Below are 18,405 nucleotides of genomic sequence, written 5' to 3'. Positions count from 1 at the left end.
GTGCGGATGTTGACGCATTCCAGGGTGGAGTTGGAGTAAGTATTCCCCCGCCAATGACGGTAGGCTCGGTCAGCCTTCCCGAGGCGTCGACCCAAGCGTCTATGCTTGCTTCCGCTGGTTCCAGCCTTCCTGAGGCTGTTCCAGCTGCGAAGGTGTCTCCGCCGGCCGTGAGTGCAGTTTTTACAGCATCTTTCACGGAGCCGGCGGTTACTGTTGCTGAGCAGTCGGCGCCAACAATGGCTACCACGGCGGCTGCCACTATACCTGCGCCAACGGCACCGACGGCCGGACCATCAGGTACGCGCCGGGCTTCCCGCCGATCTATGCCACCTTCCCGTCTGCCTGACCTGTTGGATGGATTTCCTTTAGGTTCAGGTGATGGGTTTGGCGGCTATCGGCCTGTTATTGACCCTACAGGTACGTAGGGTTCTTTTTTCTTTGTATATTTTTGTCATCTTTTCCTAACTGCCTTTGTTTCTTTTGCAGTGTCGGATTCCAATGAAGTGTATGTTCCAAGATGGAACATACGCCGAGGAACAACCCTTCGCACCCCTGTGGAGTGCGTGGACTGGGCTCGCCACGCTGCTCCTCATGGTGCGTTGGGGGAAGCCATGGCTAGCTACCAAGAGGGTAGGCTAACCAATGAGCTTCGGGTTCTCCAGGCCCGAACGCAGCCCCGCGTCGAGCTGCTTTGTCGTGAAAACGACAAGTTAAAAGCAGCTCGCGCCAAAGATGTATCTGAAGCGCGGGCTCTTCGGGAGGAGAACCGGCAGTTGGCCGCTGCCGCAGCCGAGAAGGAGAAGGCATTCAAGGCCCTCGAGGTTGAAGTCCAGGCGCGACTCGAGGCCCGCTCCAAGGCTGCCCAAGCTGTGAATGAACAGCTTCGGCTGGCTAAGGAGACTGCGCGAAACTCAACTGAGAGGGCTGCCAAGGCTGAAGCTGTTGCTGAGCCGCTTCGCGAAGAGAATGAGCAGCTTAAATGCAAATTAAAAGCTCTTCAACATGCTCATGACGCCTTGGCAATGGAAGATGCCAAGAAGCTGCAAGAGATCCTTGACCAGAGGGGGGTGCTTGACCGCACTGAGAGGAAACTTCAAAGCGTCGAAGAAGCTGCCGCCAAGGAAATTCAACTTGCCAACCTTGATAAAAGCGGAGCCGAACGTGCTTACAAAGAAAGTCAAGCTACCCTCCAATGGCTGCTTCGAGAAGCGTTGCCTCAGGTATCCTCTTTTTCTTTACGCTTTCTGCTCGTAATTAGAAAATGTTCTAACTTTAATTCTTTTGTAGGTTGTGCGTCAGGTCCTTTCAGAGACCTCTTATGACGATGCGATGAGCGCAGCCCTCAACGCTTCTCATGAGGATGGGCAGAAGACTGGCTTCCTGCTTGGTCTAGGGTTTGCTGAGAGAGGCTTTCCGCCCTCCAACTTCCCTTTATTCAATGTTAACACTGAAGCTGCTTATGACCAAGCTGTGAACCAGTACGCTGCCTTCCCGCATCCAGTGGTGGAGAAGGTGAATGAAGCTGCTGCTGCTGATGATGGGCTAAACATCCTTAAGGCTTTCCTTGGGCAGCCGCGCTCTGATGGTGCTGGCCCAAGCGGAGGTGGCCCTGAAGCCTGATCCTGAAGATCCCTTCCCGCTGCTAGGATAGACTTAGCTTTGTATAGATTTCTTTTAGGCGGGTAGTTACCCAGCCATTCTTGTAATTGATTGTGAAATATTAATCTCTTTGCGTATAAGATTGTTATTTCCTTCCTTGGGTTCCTTGCTTTATAAACTTATGACTTGCATACTTAGTTTGATTTAGCAATTTTCCAAGTGTTTAGAATAAGAACCTTTGAACGTGGTTGATGATGGGTTAAAGTTTCGCCTCCTTCGTGATTGTGCGGGTAAAACCGTCACTTGCACTTGGTAGGATGGCTAATCTTTACCCTCTATCTGACCTGCGTGTAGGTTTCCTTTTCGAAATTTCTAAGGCATTAAGTTAAACCTTTGAACGTGGTTGATAATGGACTAAAGTTTTCGCTTCCTCTTTCGTGATTGTGCGGGTGTAACCGTCACTTGCACTTAGTAGGATGGCTTTAACTTTAGACCTATATCTGACCTGCGTGTAGGTTTTTCTTCTTTTTTAAGTGTTCATAAGTTAACCTTTTAACGTGGTAGATGGTAAGTTAAGTTTGGCTTCCTTGTTCGTGATTGTGCGGGTAAGACCGTCACTTGCACTTACAAGGATGGCTAAACTTTACCTTCATCTGACCTGCGTGTAGGTTTTCCTTAGAACTTTTTAACATTTTGGCGTTGTGTTTATGCGGGTATTGCCGCCTTCCACACGCAACTACTTCTTCCCGTAAGGGAAGTTCATAGGTTACAAGCTATCAATACATCATGAAAGGAGAATCATTTCCATTAGAAGTGGCTCTAGGCCTTTTCTTTACAAGTTGGAATTGATCTACATATAACATTTGCGTAATTGAGCTCCATTCCATGTTCTAGGGATGGGAGTGCCATCGAGCCTTTCGAGCCGGTACGCGCCCTTTCCCAGAACTTCTTTGATAATGTATGGCCCTTCCCAAATCGGGGCCAACTTTCCTGGGCGTTGTTGGTTCGAAGCCTCGTTGTTACGCAGTATGTAGTCTCCTTCCTTGAAGTTGCAGAGTTTTACCCGCGTGTTGTAGTACTTTTGCATTTGTCGTTTGTAGTTTTCTTCACGCACGGCGGCTAAGTCTCTGCGCTCTTCGGTTAGTATAAGGTCTAACCGTCTTTCCGCATCATTGTCTTCTGGTTGGATTAAGACCCTTGGTGAGGGTAAACCGATTTCGACTGGGATCATGGCTTCAGTGCCATAAGTGAGACTGAACGGGGTTTCTCCCGTACTGGTCTTCTTCAGCGTTCTGTTTGCCCAAAGGACGTGCGGAAGCTCGTCCACCCAGCCGGATCTGTGTTCCAAGAGTCTTTTCTTGATGCCTTCGACGATGCTCTTGTTTGCTCTTTCTACCTCACCGTTACCTTGCGGGTGTGCCACTGAGGTAAAGGTGTGGGTGATTTGAAGTTCTTTCAGCCACTGCTGTAGCTTCTTGTCAGCAAAGTTGGTGCCATTGTCGCTTACCAAATTCTGTGGAAGTCCAAAACGACAAATAATAAATTCCCAAATAAATTTTTTGATATGCTTTGCAGTTGTTTGGGCTAAAGGTTTCGCTTCTATCCATTTGGTGAAGTAGTCAATGGCTACCACTAGGAACTGAACATTCCCAGCTGCTGTTGGAAATGGGCCTGTCACGTCAATGGCCCACTTCTGAAATGGCCACGAGGAAGTGACAGGAACAAGTTCATTTTTCGGGCGATGCGTGTTGGGTGCGTAAAGCTGACAAGATCTGCATTTTCTGATGTATGCCAACGCGTCCATATGCATACCCGGCCAGAAGTATCCCGCGTTGTTTAGCTTGGCTACCACAGCGCGGGGGCCTGCGTGTACTCCACAGATGCCTTCGTGAACCTCCCTTAGGAGGTAGTCAGCATCTTGGTTGTCTACGCATCTTAACAATGGGCCAAGAAAGTTACGTCTGTAAAGGGTGTCATTGACCAGCTGATAATTCAGTGCTTTACAGCGTAGTTTTCTTGCCTGTGACTTCGACTCTGGTAACGTTCCTGCTTCAAGGTATTTTATTATTGGGGTCATCCATGTTTCTGTACCGGTTTGGATGACACAAATTTCCTTGTGCGGGACTGATGGTGTTTCGAGGAGTTCCACGCGGATGTCCTTTCCCAAGTGGGTGAAGGCCAGTGATGCAAGCTTACTTAACGCATCCGCAGATTTGTTTTCGCTGCGCTTGACATGTATCACTTTACAATCATTAAAATCGCGCATGATGGCTTTGGCCTGGGCGAGGTACAGGGCCATTGTGTCATTCACAGCCGTGTACGTCCCGTTTATTTGGTTTGCCACTAGCATGGAATCTACATGGGCTTCCAAATTTTTTACACCCATTTTACGCGCAATCCTCAATCCGGCCAGGAATGCTTCATATTCAGCTTCGTTATTCGTACTTGGGAAATCCAGCCGAATAGCATAAGTATATTCCTGGCCTGCTGGGTTTGTTAATTTTAACCCTGCGCCTGAACCCTCGTTACTAGCTGCTCCATCAGTGTAGAGTCGCCAGACCTCATCGATTTCGTGTGCTGGGGAGGGTTGAACCTCCTCCTGGCACTCTTTCTCCCGCGCAGCGGGGACTTCTGCAATAAAATCAGCCAGGACCTGGCCTTTAATGGCTGGTCTCGGCTTGTATTGAATCGCATATTCTCCCAATTCAATTGCCCATTTGGCTAGGCGTCCCGATAACTCGGGTTTGCCTAGAACATTTGAGAGTTTGAAGTTGGTGAGAATAGTGATTGGGTGACCCTGGAAATATCGTCTCAACCTGCGTGAAGCGTGTATAAGTGCCAAGACCAGTTTTTCCAGGGTAGAGTACCGGGTTTCCGCGTCTGCCAGCACGCGGCTAACATAATAGATTGGCATCTGGATGCCTTTTCGTTCTACAAGCAGGACTGCCCCGGTTGCTCTATCTGTTGCGGAGAGGTATAGGATTAACTCCTCTCCCGCTTGTGGTGCTGTGAGTGTTGGGAGTTCGATCAGGCGTGATCGAATCTCCTGGAAAGCTGCTTCCGCTTCTGGTGTCCAGCGGAAGTGCGTTTTCTTTAAACAATTTCTTAGTGTTGACACAAATGGGAACGACCTATCCGCATGGTTTGCCAAAAAGCGGTTAAGCGCGACTAGTCGTCCGTTCAGTGTTTGAGCCTGTTTTATGGTGGTAGGTGATTCCATTTTGACAATGGCTTCGACCTTTTCAGGGTTCGCTCTGAAGCCATCTTTAGTAATAATGACTCCCAAGAACTTCCCTTCTTCCACCCCAAATGAACACTTGCTCGGGTTGAGCTTCATGTTTATCTTTCTGAGCGTGTTGAAAGTTTCCTCAATGTCTTTCAACATCGCCTCTGGCTCGGGGCTTTTGATGACCAAATCATCCATATAGACTTCCAAGTTTCTCCCAATTTGGGCGTGAAACTCTTTGTCCATTAGTCGTTGGTACGTGGACCCGGCGTTCTTAAGTCCGAATGGCATCATTTTATAACAAAATGTGCCATCGGGCGTCCGAAAGGCGGTTTTGTCCTGGTCATCTACAGCCATGTGGATTTGATGGTACCCCTTATACGCATCCAAGAAGCATTTAAGGCGAAATGGTGCCACCGAATCCACCTTGAGATCAATTTCTGGTAACGGATAACAATCTTTGGGGCATGCTTTGTTCAAATCTTTGAAATCTATGCACATGCGCCATTGTTTGTTATTCTTCGGTACCATTACGGGATTTGCAACCCACGTTTGATATTTGCTAACGCGCACGATGCCCGCATCAAGGAGTTCCTTGACTTGGGTTCTGCACGCGTTGGTTTGCTCGGGCCCCATTACTCTGCGCTTTTGTACGATCGGCGTAACGGCCGGATCGCATTTGAGCTTATGCTCTGCCTTACTCCGGGGTACACCAGTCATGTCGGCTGGTGTCCACGCGAAGATGTCTGCGTTTCGCTGCAGTAAGCGCTTGAGTAAGGTGCGTGTTGGATCAACAATTGTCGGGCCAATGGTAACGGCCTGATCGGGATATTTCCCATTGAATGCCCACTGTTCAGGTTCAGTGATGGTTTGTTTGGCCATCTTCGGTTTGGGTTTAGAAGAGACAGATGCGATGCATACCTGGGGAATGCCCGTGATCATCGCTACGCCGTCAGTTGTTGGCCATCCCATCATGCCGTGGACTGAGGATACCACGGCGTTGAATCTTGCCATCCCGTCTCTCCCGAATAGGATGTCATACGTATGATGTGGTTTTTTCATTACAACAAAATCCACATCCTCCGTGCGTGAATAATTCCCATCGGTGAGAGTGACGGGGAAAGATAGGATGCCCAAGGGAGTGTTCATGCTGCCGTCAAACCCCTCCATTGAAGCGTAGACCGTCTCCAGGCGTTCCTTGTCTTCATCGTCGAGCTTGTCGAAGAACTGCCTGTACATCACTGTCGACGATGCGCCATTGTCAACGAGTGTGCGGGAGGTGATGTAGTGCCCCAGCTGGCTTTTAATGACAATGGGGCCTTCTTTGTTTGGGCCTCCCGGCACTCGCGGGAAGCGCACTTCTGCTTCCTTCCATGCGCATGGCTCGGTCATCGGTCTCTTTCTTCCTCTGACCTTACCATGGACCATGTTGATGCTGATGTCGACGGGCTTTCGTCCGTTACCCCTGTACCTGTTGTCGTTTCTTCCCCCTTTCTTGATAGATGCCACGAGGTGTTGCAACCTCCCATCCTTGACGAATGTCTCGACGATGTCCCTCAAGGATGTGCACTCCTCAGTGCTGTGGCCCTTTGTCCCATGGAAGTCACAAGACTTGCTTTGATCCGCATTGGGTTTCTGTCGGATCGCTGGGGCTTTTGGCCATGGCAGTTTTTCCGTGGCAAATATCTCCGTGACGCTCTTGGTGAGTGGCGTCCAACGGTTCTTCCGGTTGGAAGGGTGCGTGTTGTCCCTTCCGCCAACCAGAGGGCGAGAGCTTGAGGGGGTGTCAAAGTTAATCCTTGACTGCCAAATACCTTGCCGCCTCTTTTTGTTTAGCCGGGCGGCTCTCACATTGTTCTCCCTTGTCCTCTGTGTGTAGAGGTTTGTATTCTGGGGGAGATCTCTTCCCAGCTGTTTCTCCGTTTCGGCAAAGCGCTTGGCTGCCGTCATTATGGCATCCCATGTGGATGGCATGCCGTCTTTACCCGTCAAAGTGCGGATAAGTTCTGGGTACTCAGCGCCCTGAATGAAAGCGGCGCGAACGAGGTCTTCGCTGACGTTGCCCAGACTCAGCTTCTTGGAGTTGAAGCGGGTGATGAAGTCCAGTAAGGATTCATCCTCTTCTCTCACACAGTTGAGGATCGTCCACTGCTCCTCAGTGTGCTTCCTCTGTTGACTAAACTGTTGACTGAACTTGTTCTGGAAGTCTGCCCAGTCATAAATGTGGTGGACCGGTAAACGGTCAAACCATGCTCTGGCTGCTCCTACCAGAGTCATCTGGAACATGTAGCACCACGTGGGCTCCGTCCAGTTACTGACGGTTGCCCCCGCAATGAACCTGTTCAGATGGTCATCTGGGTCGGATAGACCATCGTATGTGCCAATGTTGGACATTTGTTTGGCACTCCTCGGGGCGATTGCTTCTGCAATGTCCCTAGCAAATTTTGACCTTCCTGCGTTTGTGGCAGTAGGTCTAAAGGCCTTGGAGAAGTCACGCGAGCTTTTCTCCGTGACTGGTTGGAATGCTTCCCCAAAATTCCTTTTTGGCTGGGGGTCCGTTTCCTTACGCTTCCCTTTCGCCCTATGGCGAGGGTTCGCGTCGGTGTCGGAGTCTTCCCTCTCGTCGTCTGAGTACTCGCACTCACTACTCATGTTGAGGTGCTGGCGAGTACTACCGAATTCCTCAGCTTGTTGGACTGAACGCAAGCGTTCTTCCAACTCAGCCTGAAATTCTCTTTGACGTGCCTCGGCCCATGCCTTCACTTGATCAAGTGTTTGGCGAGGGGCTCGAGTTCGTTTTTCCAGCTGGGCATCAGTGAATCCCAGTGGAATATTTACTCCACTTGCCCCTACATGAGTGACTGGGGTAGTGTTCGTAAAATGTACTTCACTTCCCCCAGCTTGGGTGGCTGGGGTAGTGTTTGTAAACATTGTGTTGCCGGTGTTTACCCCAGTGGCTGGGGTTGTGGTTACCGGAGTTTCTCTAGTCATCTTGGAAGTTTTGAAAAACTGGAGAAAGATGTAGTTCTAGCTTTTATGCACGGATGGCGCCAATGAAGAAACACTAAGTGACCCCCGGGCAGATTATAGGTAATCTGGGGGCTAAGTAATGTTTCCCACGAAGGTTAGGTCCAGCAGAGTAAGTTGTACTTCAGGGAACCTGCAAAACAGACACCGTAAGCTCGTCACTGAGAAGGGGGGGGTTCCTCCTTGTGACCACCCTCCGGCGTGAGAATCAGTCTATATTGCTCTTTGAATATAAAAGTATATGAATACTATTAGGGCAGTTATCAAGTAAGTCATGCGGGACCAACTGAGCCCTGCTGGGACCTACCTCTTCAAATACAGGCATTGTTATTTACTTCCTTAGTTCTGAGTTTGATTATTATTAATTTATTATATATGAACTTTTAAGTTCTATCAAGAACCTTGCTTCTTGAAGCTTTTGGGATGAATCAAGTTATTGAGCCATTTGTTTGCTTTCATAGTTTCGTTACAGCATCGTATATGGATTCACCGTCTATTGCCTATCAAGGTTGCGTTTGTAAACATTCATTCATAGCTCTACAATCTACATTAAGGATCCTCTTATATCCAAACCATTTTTGCATTCTATGGTTATAAACTTTACTGAAACATAAGGAATAGTATTTAGATCTAAATTAGAATATAAATATAAACCTACCTAACATGTAGAGTGAACCGCGGTTTTTATCCATGTATTTTGTCAAAATCTACGGTTTTAGTCAAATAGTTTCAAATATGTGATTTTCATCCCTATGGTTTTATTTCACTTGCAATTAAACCCGACCCCACAAACCCAATTAAGTCTTATCGTTAAACCCATCAGCATGCCTCTCACGTGAGGGGCAATTTTGTCCTTTTTGTTCCCAAACACACCTTAGCCCTTCACGAGAGGGGCTTGGGAATTAGGGTTTGGGGAGAAAAATGACAAACTACCCCTCACGTGAGGAGCATGCTGATGAGTTTAACAACCAAACTTAATGAGGTTACTAAATTCGGGTTTAATTGCAAGTGAAATAAAACCACAGTAACGAAAATCATAAATTTGAATCTATTAGACTAAAACCCCAGATTTAACAAACCATATAGACGAAAACCGCATTTTACTCTATATATAAACAAAACCATTTCACAAACTAATTGTACACTGAAATAACTTAAAACTAAATAATAAATTACAACACACAGATTTAACTGGGAACACTCCATCCAAATCACACCTTCCACCACCTTCCCCAGTCCACACTCCACTTAACAAAACCAAACCAAACACATCATCCTCTATATATACATTTCAAACCACATGACAATTGACAACCTTATTCAACTCTTCACCAATGGCAAGACACAATACTAAACCCCACCACCCTTATACCCTCCGTAAACACAACCTCGTACTAACATGTCTTGTCTTCCTCCTATGTTCTTCCTTCTACTTCCTCGGCTCATTTCACCCACGCGCCACCACCACCACCACCATCACCTGCCCCACCACCACCTTATCCAACACACACAAAAACAAAAACATAAACATAAACCTAGACTTCACTTCCCACCACTCCCTATCCGACACCCCCACCGACAACCTCAAAACCTACCCACCATGTCACCTTAACCTCTCCGAACACACACCATGCCACGACCAAAAACGATCCCTAAAGTTCCCACGTGACCGGTTAATATACCGAGAAAGACATTGCCCGGGAAAACATGAGCTTCTTAAGTGCCGTATACCGGCTCCGTACGGGTACAAGAACCCGTTTAAGTGGCCGGTGAGTAGAGATCTCGTGTGGTACGCAAATGTGCCACATAAAGATCTAACGGTCGAGAAAGCGGTTCAGAATTGGATCAGATTTGAAGATGACCGGTTTAGATTCCCCGGTGGTGGGACCATGTTTCCTAATGGAGCTCATGCGTATATTAATGATATTGGGAAGGTGATTAATCTTAATGACGGGTCGATCCGAACCGCCCTTGATACGGGTTGTGGGGTAAGAATATTATTACCTTGCTTATTAGTTATTACAATTTATGGAATATTATTTTATTTTATTTTATTTGTGGATTGAAGTAATTAGAACAGATTTTGATGTTATTTAGGCAATGTGTGACTCCTGTTAATTTGTGCATTTTTTTTGGAATAGGTCATTTTGAGAATTTTTTCTTTTTGTATATATTATTATATAAGGTTTGAATTACAAGAGATGAAATTGACATTTTAAAACTATATTGAATTTGATGTTGCATAAATGTTGGAATCAAAATGAATTCTATACTTAATTATGGTAAGTAGATGTGACAGATAACTTCTTGGTATATTAATGTTTTAGTTAGGCTGAGGGGTGTGGAGCGCGAGAGGGGGCGCGTGAGCCTATCCGGCGCGAGCACCACACCACCGAGGCGCGAGAGGGGCGCGAGAGGGGCGCGAGCACGCAGACCAAGGCAGGCGCAAGAGAGCTAGCGGGAGAAAATGGGCGTAAAGTTGGCCTGGGAATGCGTGAAGATGGATCTGTGTCACCATTGATGCAGGTTGGAGTTAATAATGTGTACATATGTATGGTAGCCATTTTCTTCATTCTTGGGAAAGCTGGCAGGCACGATCTGAACACCAAGAATCCAAAGCACCAGAAAGATAATAATTTTAATTAATTAATTTATATATTCCATACCATAAATAAATAAATAAAAAAAGAATGATTAGATGGGTGAATAAAAGAAGAGTAATTAATAATACGTTTATATATTCCATACCATAAAAAAAAATTTTTATGAGTTTTTTTAATAATACGTTTTTTTAATACATTTATAAAAAAATAAAAATAAAAAACCGCTCGCGCCCCCTCTCGCGCCCCTCCACACCAGGGCCAGGGGCGCGAGCACCACAACCAACACCCATCTTATCAAGTTTCTCTCTCTGCCACACGTCACAATATTATTGGCTGGAGCCCCCACTCGCGCCCCCTCTCGCGCCCCCCACACCCCTCAGCCTTAGCATTTGTAAATTACAGTTTGTAAGTAGGATCATGTTAGGTACTATATTGTTGTTATCTAGATTCAAAATTGTTGTTTGTAATTGTAAATATTAAATTTAAATGAGTTGGTAATTTTATTTACATCATGTTAGGTAGCTAGTTGGGGAGCCTACCTTCTATCTAGAAACATAATAGCAATGTCGTTTGCGCCACGCGATACGCATGAAGCTCAAGTACAATTCGCCTTAGAGCGTGGTGTTCCTGCGTTGATTGGGGTCATTGCGTCAAAGCGGCTTCCGTATCCTTCTAGGGCTTTTGACATGGCTCATTGCTCTCGTTGTCTCATTCCGTGGGGTCAATATGGTAATTTCCTTCGTTTCCTTTTATTTTCTTATTCTAATTTAGGAATTACTGAATTAATGTGGATAACTTGGTTTTAGATGGAGTGTACTTGATTGAAGTGGATCGGGTTCTTCGACCCGGTGGATACTGGATCCTTTCCGGACCTCCGATTAATTGGCAAAAACACTGGAAAGGATGGGAGAGAACAAAAGAGGATTTGAACGAGGAACAAACTCGAATCGAGAACGTTGCAAAGAGCCTTTGTTGGAAAAAAGTAGCGCATAGGGGTGATCTTGCAATATGGCAAAAACCAATCAACCATTTGAATTGTAAAACAAATCCCAAATTCACCCAGACCCCGCCTTTTTGCCCGGTCCATAATCCTGATTCCGCATGGTTAGTCAATCATCAATCTAATTCGTTACCTTAATTTTCAATCGACTGTTACAACACGTGTAGTAACAGTCAAAAGTTGATTGATACAAACTGTAAGTCTGTAACAATCAATTAGAAAACTAGCATGATCAAATAAATATACTTATTATAGGTATATGGATATCGAGACATGCGTAACTCGACTACCTGAAGTATCAAGCAATGAACAAGTTGCGGGTGGTGCAATAGCAAATTGGCCAAAGAGATTACACATGGTACCTCCTAGGGTTACTAGTGGAAGCATTGAAGGTGTAACACCCGAAATTTTCCAACAAGACGTTATTTTATGGAACAAAAGAATTTCATACTATAAAACCGTAAATAATCAACTAGGACAACCTGGAAGACACCGAAACCTTCTCGACATGAACGCGTTTTTGGGTGGTTTTGCAGCCTCACTTGTCAAAGATCCTTTGTGGGTCATGAACATAGTCCCGGTTGAAGCCAAGGTCGATACACTAGGAGCCATTTATGAGCGTGGACTCATCGGGACCTATCAAAGTTGGTGCGAGGCAATGTCGACTTACCCGAGGACGTATGACCTCATCCATGCCGATTCGGTTTTCACGATATACCAACACAAGTATGTTTTTAATATTTTTGTTCATTAATACTTAGGAAGTTAAATTAGTGTATATTAATTTTGTTTTCTAATCATTTTTTTAATAATAATTAATGTTTGTGACTAGATGTGAAATGGAAGATATTATGTTGGAGATGGACAGAATATTAAGACCGGAAGGAAGTGTGATTATAAGAGATGACGTGGATTTATTGGTGAAAATAAAAAATAATGCAGATGGATTAAATTGGGATAGTCAAATAGTTGACCATGAAGATGGGCCAATGGTGAGGGAGAAGCTTCTTTTTGCTGTGAAATTGTATTGGACTGCTCCTGCTGATATTGACCAGGCTTAAAAGTTAAAAAATAGCTGTTGTCATTTTTTTAATATTTATTTCTAAAATTGTAATCTAGTTTTCCTTCATGAAATATTTATATTATCATTATTAAATTATTTAACACGCGCTTGGTTTAAAAAAGCGCGTCTAAGGCGAGCTGAGACGAGAGGTGACCTATGGCGAGGTCCTCTTCGCTTTAGGCTAGTCCAGGCTAGCAATGTTCAAAAGGCGAGCTTTTTAGGCAAAAAGCGACCTAAAGCGAAGGTGAGGCGCTCGCCTTTCGTACGCAAGTGGTTTTTAAGCATCTAAGTGTTGTACAAATGCTTTTTTAAGTCGTTTGTGTAGGTAGTTTATATATTAAATCATATATAATGTTTAAATATAGCTACATCATGACTCAAGATGTTAAAAACCCATGACATATACATATATAAAAATTATATAAATACGTTCGCCTCGAGTACGAAAAGCTCTCGCTTTTGCGCTTGGCGCTTCACGCTTCTGTTTTAAACCCCGTCGCTTTTCTTCGCCTCTCGCTTTTTAAAACCAAGAACACGCGCTAACGTGTCGGTTGGGTTTTTGGTATCTGAATCTCAGACGATCAGACCATACGTAGTGGGCTCCTTGTGAGTCCAAAACAAGCCCAATACGTGCTGCACAGCATCCCCCTAGTTTTCTAATTCGTTGTGTACACAAAGTTCATTGTCACGGTGGGGAGATCAGATCCTTTCCCCCCTTCAACGTCCCCCCCCCTTCCCCCCAACACACACCACACACAACCGCTACGAGTGGTCTCATAAATCACAGAGTTCAGAAAGTCGTGCGTAGTAATTTATCGGCCCATAAGAGTCAAAACTTTGTTTTTAATAGGAATGAGTTTGTTATCCAAAAGGGAATTGCGGCACAGCTTGTTGCTCGTTTATCTGGCACTTTATTTTAAATTGTTTGGCTCTTTTTTTGAAATATAATATAAAAACATCTTATTATTAACAAAAATAACAATTTTAAAGTCAATTTTGTAAGAGGATAATTATCTTTAACTGATTGAAAATATAAAACAAATGGGTATAAGATATTTATTTTTGAAAATGGGAATTAAAATAAATGGTATAAATGTTTGATCATGTGACTCCACAAGTGGGATTAACGTGGTGTGACAATTATGGTTAGCAGAAAATAACAACTTTTTGGTAAAAGTCGAAACGGTAAACGAGGTGGAACCTTAATTACAAACGGAAATCATAGTCTAGTAATGTGCGAATTTTTAGAAATATTAAGCAAGAAGTTAGTTTTGGTTGTTTCGAGATATGTTTTTCTTGTTCACTATTTCATTATTCTTTATCGGATTTGATAATGGGGAGAGGGGCATCGTCGTGTATCCAATTTCGGGTATGATACCTGATCGGCAAACACCACCACCGTTAACTTATAACCAAATTCGGGTACCCCAAATTGGGGACTAGTACCCGAGTAAAAAAAAGAGATAATGGAGTGTTGCATTTGGTTTATGTAGGTTTAGGGTAGTATGTGAGGTAAATGAAGTGGCATTATGAGATTGACGTGTATTGCGGTAGTTACTCCCCTGTTAAAATACAGAGATAATGTTTTTTTAACTATTGACCCATCTATGGTTATGAAGAGGTAGGTCCCAGCAGAGCCCAGTTGGACCAGCAAGACTCACCTTGAAGAGGGACGTCTGCGCCAAGACCAACTGGTTCTGCAGGACCCACCAGGCTCAGAGAGATGAAGACCTTACGCGCAGTACGCCAGCTGTTCCCGCAGGAAAAGCCTCCCAATGGTGAAGTACCCCGCCTGTTCCCGCAGCTGCGGATACAAGCCATCAGGGAAGGCTACCCGCACTAATAGCAAGGCTACACGCACAAGGCACTAACTCTCAATAATTCAGTAGTCACCTGAAGAAGGAATGAGCAAGGCGGGAATACTCCCGCCCAAATGAGCCAGTTCGTACGCTTCTGGAAGATCTTTTGTACTATACCTGCCAAGGTATGGACAAAATAGACAAGATCTGACCAAAGCAGCCCATGAACCAATCACAGGGTGACAGCTCACCGACAACAGTACGAGGAGGAGCACGCTCTAGTACAAAATGTCACTATTAGCCGCTGCCTACTCACCAACCCTTGTTGTGGCACGTACATAGCCTGCAATTGGTGGAAAAGGAATAGTACACAGCCGGCCATGTCACTATCAGCCGCTGCCTACCCACCAACCACCAGCATGGCACATGCGTAGCCCACAGTTGGTAGAAAAGGAATAGTATACAGCTGGCTGTACCTGCTTGGAAACCTACCTTCGGCTATAAATACTCCAACACCTTGGAACGGTAGGATCATCTCATACTCACATATCTGCTCTAGCTATTTCTCTTAATATACACTTATATTCAGAGCAATCTAGTCTGATTCTCACGCCGGAGGGTGGTCACAAGGAGGAACCCCCCCCCCCCTTCTCAGTGACGAGCTCACGGTGTCTGTTTTGCAGGTCATCAGAAGAACAACCATCTTTGCCAGACCTAACCCTCGTGGGAAACATCTACTTAACCCCCAGATTATCCGTAATCTGCCGGGGTCACTTAGTGTTTCTTCATTGGCGCCATCCGTGCATAGAAGCTAGAACTAATTCTTCTTCACTTTTTTTCAAAACCTCTGGAAAGATGGTTAAGGTTACTCTGGTGCCAAGGCCAGCGAGTGACCAAGAAACTCCGGTAACCACAATCCCAGCTACTGGGGGGAACACCGGCGAATACACAATTTTTACGAACACTACCCCGGTTACCCAAGCCGGGGCAAGTGCAGTAAACAATCCTTCACTGGGATTCACCGATACCCAGTTGGAGAGATAACAGACGAGGCTCCCCCGCCAAACACTTGATCAAGTTAAAGCGTGGGCGGAAGCACGTCAGAAGGAATTCCAAGCTGAGTTGGATGAACGCTTACGTTCACTCCAACAGGCTGACGAATTCGGAAGCACTCGACAACAGCTCAACATGAGCAATGAGTGCGAATACTTGGACGATGATTGGGAGGAGTCCGACAGTGACGCAAACCCTCGTCATAGGGCGAAAGGGAAGCGTAAGGAAACGGACTTCCAACCAAGAAGGAATTTTGGAGAAACCTTCAAACCAAGGAACGCGGTGGGAAACCCACGTGACTTCTCCAAAACCTTTAGACCAACTGTTGCAAATGCGGGAACGTCCAAGTTTGCAAGGGACATTGCGGAAGCAATCGCCCCGAAGAGTGCCAAACAGATGTCCAACATCGGCACTTATGATGGTATATCCGACCCAGACGATCGCTTGAACAGATTCATAGCGGGGGAAACCGTCAGCAACTGGACGGAACCCACGTGGTGTTATATGTTCCAGATGACGCTGGTTGGAGCGGCCAGGGCGTGGTTTGATCGTTTACCGGTCCACCACATCTATGATTGGGCGGATTTCCAACACAAGTTCAGCCAGCACTTCAGTCAACAGAGGAAATATACTGAAGAGCAGTGGACGATCCTCAACTGCGTTAGAGAGGAGGATGAATCTTTACTAGACTTCATCACTCGCTTCAACTCGAAGAAGCTGAGTCTGGGCACCATAAGCGAAGATCTTGTTCGCGCCGCTTTCATCCAGGGCGCCGAATACCCAGAGCTTATCCGCACGTTGACGGGTAAAGACGGCATGCCATCCACATGGGATGCCATCATGACAGCAGCTAAACGTTTCGCAGAAACGGAAAAGCAACTGGGTAGAGATCTTCCCCAGAGCACAAACCTCTACACGCAGAGGACTAGAGAAAACAATGTCCGGACCGCCCGGCACAACAAAAAGAGGAAGCTAGGTATTTGGCAGTCAAGGGTAAACTTTGACACCTCATCCAGCTCTCGCCCTCTAGTAGGCGGAAGGGATAACACGCACCCATCAAGCCGAAAACCCCGGTGGACGCCACTCACCAAAAGCGTCACGGAGATATTTGCCACCGAAAAACTCCCATGGCCAAAAGCTCCAATGATCCGGCAGCGACATAACGCGGATCAGAGCAAATCCTGTGACTTCCATGGGACAAAGGGTCACACCACTGAGGAGTGTACATCCTTGAAGGATATTGTTGAAACATTCGTCAAGGATGGAAGACTTACACACCTTGTGGCATCAATCAAGAATGGAGGGAGGAATGATAACCGATACAAAGGCAACGGACGAAAGCCCGTTGACATCAGCATCCACATGGTTCATAGTAACGTCCGAGGAAGAAAAAGACGAACGACAGAACCATGCGCGTGGAAGGAAGCTGAGGTGCGCTTCCCGCGAGTGCCAGGAGGACCCAACAAAGAAGGCCCTATCGTCATCAAAAGCCAGCTGGGGTACTACATCACTTCCCGCACTCTTGCTGACAACGGCGCCTCGTCAACGGTTATGTACAGGCAGTTCTTCGACAAGCTAGACGACGAAGACAAGGAACGCCTGGAAACGGTCTACGCCTCGATGGAAGGGTTCGACGGCAGCACAAACACCCCCTAGGTATCCTATCTTTCCCCGTCATTCTCACAGACGGGAAACACTCCCGCACAGAAGACGTGGACTTTGTCGTAATGAGGAAGCCACACCACACGTACGACATTCTCTTCGGGAGAGACGGGATGGCAAGATTCAATGTCGTGGTATCTTCAGTCCATGGCATGATGGGATGGCCAACAGCTGAGGGTGTAGCGATGATCACCGGTATTCCCCAGGTATGCATCGCATCTGTCTCATCTGAACCCAAACCAAAGATGGCTAAACCAACCATCACCGAACCAGAAGAATGGGCCTTCAATGGCAAATACCCTGACCAGGCTGTTACCATTGGCCCAACAATCACTGATCCTACGCGCACCTTACTCAAACGCTTACTACAGAAAAACGCTGACATCTTCGCGTGGACACCAGCTGACATGACTGGTGTACCTCGAAGTAAGGCAGAGCATAAGCTCAAGTGTGACCCGGCTTTTACGCCAGTCGTACAAAAGCGCAGAGTAATGGGGGCGGAACAAGCTAACGCGTGTAGAACCCAAGTCAAGGAACTCCTTGACGCGGGCATCGTACGCGTTAGCAGATATCAAACATGGGTTGCAAATCCCGTCATGGTACCGAAATCTAACAAACAATGGCGCATGTGCATAGATTTCAAAGACTTAAACAAAGCATGCCCCAAAGATTGTTATCCGTTACCCGAAATTGACCTTAAGGTAGATTCGTTAGCACCGTTTCGCCTTAAATGCTTCCTTGATGCGTATAAGGGGTACCATCAAATCCACATTGCCGTTGACGATCAGGACAAAACCGCATTTCGGACGCCCGATGGCACATTTTGTTATCAAATGATGCCATTCGGACTTAAGAATGCCGGGTCCACATACCAACGCCTGATGGACAAAGAGTTTCATGCCCAAATTGGGAGGAACTTGGAAGTCTACATGGATGACTTGGTCATCAAAAGCCCTGAGCCAGAAGCGATGTTGAAAGACATCGAAGAAACTTTCAACACGCTCAGAAAGATAAACATGAAGCTCAATCCGAGCAAGTGTTCCTTTGGGATGGAAGAAGGGAAGTTCTTAGGAGTCATTGTTACTAAAGATGGCTTCAGAGCGAACCCTGAAAAGGTCGAAGCCATTATCAAAATGGAATCACCTACTACCATCAAGCAAGCTCAGACACTGAATGGACGACTAGTCGCACTTAACCGCTTTTTGGCAAACCATGCGGATAGGTCGTTCCCATTCGTGTCAACATTGTGAAACTGTTTAAAGAAAACGCACTTCCGCTGGACACCAGAAGCGGAAGCAGCTTTTCAGGAAATTCGGTCACGCTTGATCGAACTCCCAACGCTCACAGCACCAGAAGCGGGAGAGGAATTAACC

The 18,405-nt window shown here is 46.2% G+C and overlaps 1 protein-coding gene and 1 pseudogene across 1 annotated transcript; both read left to right on the top strand.

Moving 5' to 3' along the window:
* The first annotated feature begins 9,186 nt into the window (after positions 1–9,186).
* LOC143606467 (putative methyltransferase PMT16 pseudogene) lies at positions 9,187–9,918 on the top strand (annotated as a pseudogene).
* Positions 9,919–11,129: 1,211 nt separating this feature from the next.
* On the top strand, positions 11,130–12,550 carry LOC143606470 (putative methyltransferase PMT15). Its single transcript, XM_077082234.1, has 4 exons — positions 11,130–11,184; positions 11,262–11,559; positions 11,711–12,181; positions 12,288–12,550. Exons 1-4 carry the CDS (start codon positions 11,142–11,144, stop codon positions 12,514–12,516), a joined length of 1,041 nt encoding a protein of 346 aa, XP_076938349.1. The 5' UTR covers positions 11,130–11,141; the 3' UTR covers positions 12,517–12,550.
* The last annotated feature ends 5,855 nt before the right edge of the window (positions 12,551–18,405 follow it).

This window comes from Bidens hawaiensis, unplaced genomic scaffold, assembly GCF_021521415.1.
Source record: "Bidens hawaiensis isolate Kalapana, Puna unplaced genomic scaffold, B.hawaiensis_p1.1 tig00074943_1, whole genome shotgun sequence".
NCBI lineage: Eukaryota > Viridiplantae > Streptophyta > Magnoliopsida > Asterales > Asteraceae > Bidens > Bidens hawaiensis.
Note: the sequence above shows the minus strand (reverse complement) of the source record. Positions and strands in the feature narration are given on the sequence as shown.